The sequence below is a fragment of the Pteropus vampyrus genome, unplaced genomic scaffold (assembly GCF_000151845.1).
Source record: "Pteropus vampyrus isolate Shadow unplaced genomic scaffold, Pvam_2.0 Scaffold322, whole genome shotgun sequence".
NCBI lineage: Eukaryota > Metazoa > Chordata > Mammalia > Chiroptera > Pteropodidae > Pteropus > Pteropus vampyrus.
Genome location: NW_011889103.1, coordinates 777,906 through 784,168, shown reverse-complemented (window position 1 = coordinate 784,168; position 6,263 = coordinate 777,906). Strand labels below are relative to the sequence as shown.

General features: G+C 46.0%; 1 protein-coding gene across 1 annotated transcript in view; it reads right to left on the bottom strand.

Moving 5' to 3' along the window:
• DAO (D-amino acid oxidase) overlaps positions 1-6,263 on the bottom strand; it is a 12,164-nt gene that overhangs the window by 1,228 nt on the left and 4,673 nt on the right. Inside the window, exons 5-8 of the mRNA XM_011377832.1 lie at positions 4,285-4,389; positions 3,335-3,417; positions 2,019-2,136; positions 1,253-1,351 (exon numbers count right to left, since the gene is read on the bottom strand). Of these exons, the coding sequence (XP_011376134.1) occupies positions 1,253-1,351; positions 2,019-2,136; positions 3,335-3,417; positions 4,285-4,389 (405 nt within the window). The remainder of the gene's footprint in view (positions 1-1,252; positions 1,352-2,018; positions 2,137-3,334; positions 3,418-4,284; positions 4,390-6,263) is intronic.

Genomic DNA, 6,263 nt, shown 5'->3' with positions numbered 1-6,263 from the left:
GCAAGAGAGAAGATGGCCTGCTCTGCCCTGGAACATTCAGGAACTTTCCAAAGAGATCTGGGCAAAGCCAGATGGCACCAGAGCTCCTCTCAGCATCCTGGAGGGGGGCCTGGGAACAACAGTAAGTTCGAGGAGCTTGAGGTTGACACCCTAGACTCCTCTTCTGTTTAGGAGATGGACCTGCTTTATACACTCAGCACAGGAATCGTCTAAAACTTGAGGTCAGAGATTCCCTCCACCCACCCAACACACATCAAGTCGTCTGAAGTTCTCTAAATCACATTCCTTGTTCCCATCCTGCTCTGAATTGCTGAACCTCCTGTGTTAACAGAAAACTTGTCTCCCCACCACGGGAGGAAAGAAAACCAGAGACACCGTTGGGTGGACTCTGGTAATGTGCTAATGCATCCTGGAGACAGAGGCAAGACCCCCGGGGCCTTTTTCAAAGCTAAAACCATTGGCAGGGAGTTAAACTCCATATGTGACACTCCCCTCTACACACACACACACACACACACACACACGCGCGCGCGCATACAATCTCTCTGCGCACAAACACACAACCCTCTATAAACACACATCAATCACATACACTCATACACAAAACTTCTATACGCACACACACATTAAGAAAGGAAGGTGTCCTAGAAAGGGAGGATTGCTTTCCTGGTGGGAGCCCAGTCATCACCTACTCAGGTTAGTGCCTTCAGCCCAGGACAACGCCTGCTGTTTCAATAAGCCTAGTTCCTACCCCATGAGAGAGAACGAGAGGGGACCCCAGAGAGATGATGGGGCAGCCACAAATGGACATCTAGGCATGGCTCTGGAGTTAAATTCAAACCACATCCCAGCTCTGGCCCTCAACAGTAATCTGACTTGAGTAATGACTTCACCTCTTGGAGCTTCAGTGTTCTCATCTGAAGCCTGAGGAGAACAGTCCCAATCCTAAAGAAGATTCCATAAGGTCATTCGTGTCATGGACACAAAGTAGATGTTCAATAAGTGCCTATTTCCTTCAATTCAAGCACAGCATTAGCAAACTGAGGTACTGTCCTCTAGGTAACTTTGAGCAGGTCCTTTACCATCATTGAGCCTCAATTTCCCCACCGATAGTGGAGGGGATATTAGCCACCACTGTGACTGCCTGCCAAGAGGCTGTATGGAGCAGAGGTCAGGTAAGACTGTTCTCTGGAAGTACCAGAGCCCTCTAAGGAGTGAGAAGGACATTCCTTTCCTTTCCAGGAGAGCATACCTCTGTGTTTGATGATCCAAAGTGAAGCTGTTCTCTTTCTAGCCGAATCTGGGGGCGTACTGGCCGGAAGCCAGTCCATTCAGTAACAAGTTTGGCATCCTGGAAAGAAATGTGTTAGTATTTCATCTCTGGATTATTCTGCTGCCATGATAATTAGCTTTTGGAACCTTATTGTCATTACCACCACGATTAACACCATCACTGTCTATTTTATTAATCACCACAACCATCATCGCCACCTTTATCAGCCACCAACATCATTACCATCACCACTCCCGCCTCACCACCAGTTCTACCAAACACCTCATCTTCATCAATCTCCACCACCAGCAGCCGTCACCATGATATTATCAACAGTCACCACCTCATTACCATCCTAATCACCATCCTCCGCATTTTCATCACCATCACCAACTACTGCTTCCACCCTCACCCTCATCGCCAACATCATTGTCATTGCCACTAGCAGGCAACTGTGAAAACTGAGGTTTCTGCAACAAATACATATGCTCCTTGTGAACACAGAATTACATGTTTTAGGGATGTCACCTTAAAAGAGAACAACTCTTAGTCATGACCATATAGGTTTCATAGGCCCACAGTGGGACTTCCCCGTACATTATCAAATTCTGGTGTATTCCACAGACCCTTGCTGGAATTAATTTGCCCAGTTATCCTAGTGGTGGAATCTTCCAATCATCAAGTGTCCTCATGGTCAAGCTGCCAGGAACCTGGTGTAGGGCACTGATACCTCTCCCTACCTTACCTTCAGTGTGGGCTCCAGTCTGCAGCAGCCTTCCCAAATAGTGTTGTGGTCTTGGATTTTGTTTACCTCATTCCAGTTCCCCAGCTGGAATATGCCTCCAAGAGTCACTGCCTGGATCCTGGATAAAAAGTAAGGAGGGTCAAGGATGAAGGAAAACGAAGCCTTTGAGATGAATGGGGGTCATCATAATGTTCACACTTACCATCATCTTTGCCTAAATCACTACCACCATCAACATCGTCATCCCTGCTCACAATACCATCAACAGCATGACAATTGCCATTGTCATCGCCATCACCCGCCACTTACATCATCACCATTAACATCACTGTCAACATTGTCATCTCTTCTAATGTACAACATGGTGACTATAGTTAATAATACTGTGTAATATACTTGAAAGTTGCTGAACGAGCAGATCTTAAATGTTCTCACTACAGACACAAAAAATGTAATTTTGTGAAGTAATGAGTGTGTTAACCAACCTTATTGGGGTAATCATTTTGCAATATATACATATATCAAATTATCATGTTATACATCTTAGACATATACAATGTTACATGTCAATTATATCTCAATAAAGTGGGAAAAAATATTGTCATGTCCATCAACATCGTCTTTACTACTGCCTTCCTTGCTACCATTAATGTCATCACCATCAACCCCAGTCATCATTTCTATCACCACCATTAGCTATCGATATTGTTATATTCACCACACCACAGGCATCACCATTGAGAGAGCACAGCCACAACATTAACATTGCCTTTGAGACTGTCATCTCTGCTGCACTAGTAACATCACTGATAGTGCCATCTCTATCAGCAGCAGCTACTGCTCCCAATCCTAGTCACCACCATCATCAACATTGATCTCCTCATCAATAGCAATACTATCTTTACTACCACTATTTCACTACCAACAATATTGCCATCCCTTCAACACAACCAGTGCCTTCACTAACGGCATCACCTCTGTCATTAATATTGTCATCACTATCAACCCCAATCACCATTCCCACCACTGTTCCTGTTAATGACCTTCACACTGCTTTTACTGTCACCGCCATCTCGTCTTTGTCTCCAGCATCACATTTGTCTCCAGTATCAGCACTACTGTCATCTAAAATTATGTTCAAGATATAGCCCAATTTAGGCTAAGTCCTGGCTTCTTAGGGTTTGAAAGGCTCAAGCACACTTAAAATACATTGGAAGCAAACAATTGAAGAGACTAAGGGGGTTGGGACAGGCAGCAGGGACATAAAAAGGGCATAAAGATGCCCCCTCTTCTGCCCTAGGATGTCAGATTTTTACCCTGGGATGATGTATGGGGAATTGTAGATGCCTCTGTCTGAGTCATGGGTGATAATGAAGTGATTCATCCAAGGAGCATCCACCTGTTGATAAAAGATGGAGATGTCTCATCGAGGGAGTTGGATCAGTGGGCACCCCCGCCCTGCTCCTCTCTATGACCAGATGTTCTGACAACAGTGGCCAATTTCTGAGTCCTTCCAGGAACCCCCTGCCCCAAGTCTGCACCCGACTACCTACTCTTGCAGAAAGAGTGCCCTGAGAGCCACCCTGCTTCCTGAAGCATTACACATTTTCACCCACGTCTCCACAGAAAAACCCAGCACACATGTGCAACTGCACACACACATTAGCCCACCTCAGGAACACCCTCCCCAAACACCTATGAAGGCACACATGCACACTCACAAATAGGTATGCCTCAGCACATGCACACACACCCATTGAGAGGCAGCATAGGCCAACGCTTACACACTTAGGCTCTTACACCAGGTTGCCTGGGTTGTAATTCCAATTCCACAATTTACAACTGTGTGAACTTACATACATTACGTGATTCCTCTATGCCTCGGTTTCCCCATCAGTAAGGTGGCCGTGGTGATATGCTAGACCCTATCTCAAAGGGTGGTGGTAAAGATTAAATGAATTAACACTATGAAGTGCTCAGGTCTGTGCCTGGTACTTAGTAAACACTCCATAAACGTTTGCTCTTTTTATTATAATACAGGCATATGCAGCTCCCACATATGTACAAACATATACATACATGTTTTGCTATGAAGAAGAAACCCCAAAAGAGAACATTCGGGAGCTCCATGTTGGGTTGGTCCTTCTTGTTTCTTTAATGTGTCGGTTCCTCTAACGGTGTCCCTAATACATCCTCTATCTTTGGAGATGAAATAATCTTCGTAGCAACAAAAGTCAGAGGTGTTATCCCTCACCTTCACACTCACCTTAATGATCTGCCCCCGGCCTGGCTGTAGCAGGGGGTCCGGTTGCAAGGCCCCAGCCCACACACCAGTGCAGTTGATAATCATGTCGGTGCCTCCTCTTGCCACCTGGCAGCAAGGAACAAGTCAGATAGGGTAGAATGGGGTAAGGACCTTGGTATCCTCTGCTCCTCTTTCTCCCTTTCTCTCACCTATAGCTCCCAGCTTTCTGTGGCACAGCAGAGTGGGAGCTCAATGAGGAATCCATGGGCCTGTCTCCAAATGTCCACTCTGCCAGCAGTTTACCTGCTATGTGGCCCCAGAAATGTCCTGTAACCTCCTCAAGGCTCAGCTACCTTAGCTATAAAATAGGGCTGGTAGTGCATGTTCATAAGCTAATGCAAAGATCCAGTGTGACTCAGGATATAAAAGTGCTTAGCAAAAAAGTACTATGCAAGGTGGGGACCTTTTTGGAACTTTCCAGAAGAAGTCAGGAGGCAAGCAGAGATAGTTCTCTTCCTTCTTCTGACTCCTTTTTATTTCATTCTCTTGCCTTCTACTCTGCCAAGAAGGCATGTTGGAATCCTTAGTTCTGGGCATGTATGGAATACTCAATAGCTCAGGGATGTAGCCTGATGGGTGCCCAAACTCCCAGCCCAGCCCCCCCAATTCTCCTCCCAGTTCAGTCATGGGACATGCACACATAGTGATGTACTATTATTGTTCATGAGCCAGTATTTGTGACACTAGACTGTGAGCTCCTTAGAAATGAGGGCTGTGCCTGAGTCAATTATATTTCCCAGTACCTGTCAGGGCTGGACCCAGAGCAGGTGCCTATTATAGAATGCTAATAGCTGTGTGTACTGAGCACCTTCCATGTGCCAAGCACTATTCCAGGTTCTGGGATTGAGTGAAGTTATAGAGCAAAGCTCTTGATGCGTAGTCAGTGTCAGATGATGGTAGCTGCTACTAGCCTTATTATTGGTGGTGGTGGTACTTCAGAAGTGAGTCGGCTAAGGAATGTGACTTTGCAGAAATATCAACCCAGTTGTTGACAGGAGGCAGCCAAGTGTCTAGAACTTGGGGTTGGGGTGCAGCTGATACTGGGAAGAGGCAGCCAGCTCTCTGGCCCCAAAACTCAATGAAGCTTGAATATAGATCAGACCCTAATGGCCATCATGATCTCATTGTTCCTTTGCTTCTGCCACCAGTATCAAGGTGGAATGCCTGAGTCCTTCTGGGATTGACAAAATGCCTGGAGACTGAGATGAGCCTCAAAAGGACCCTGGAAGGCTGAGAAGGGAGCCCCCAACCAAGCAACAGGAAACAAAAGACTCCCTTCTTCTCTCTCCCACATTAAGCCCATTCCAGCCCTGAAGCTCACCTCCTCAAAAGACTCCACCTTCCGCTGGAAGAACTTCACTCCCCTCTCAGTTAACCTAGGATGATCAGACACATCAAAAAGCCCAGTGTTCAATTCTCTGCCCCATCTCTCCAAGAGGATGGCATAGGGAATATTTCCCAAAGAAACTTCTGTCTCACAGAATGCTCCTTGAGAAAATGGCAGTATAGTCAGATCAGTTCATGAGCACCTTGATTGACTAGTGGGCCATAAAATGTCCCTTGAGAAACCTGAGATGGTCCAAGCCCCTCATCAGACAGATGGAGATGGGAGAAGGGCCTTGCTGAAGGACCTACAGCGAGTCGGTGATCGCACTGGGACTCAAACCCAGACTTCTTAGTAGGAAACGCTTCCTGCTACTACCACATTGCTTTGTACTATCAAAGGGATGACATGCAGGGTGGAGACAGGACAGGGTTGGACCAATGCAACATGCCCTTTTGTCAGAAGCAAGCATGGGGAGGGAGGTGGAATGAGTACACTCCCTAAATGTCCCAGCAGAAAAATATCTGTCACCATTAGAAATATAGTAGAAATATCAAAAGAACAGTAAATAAAACATGTAAAGGCTGAAGCATGATCTCAGGACTATTTTATCTAC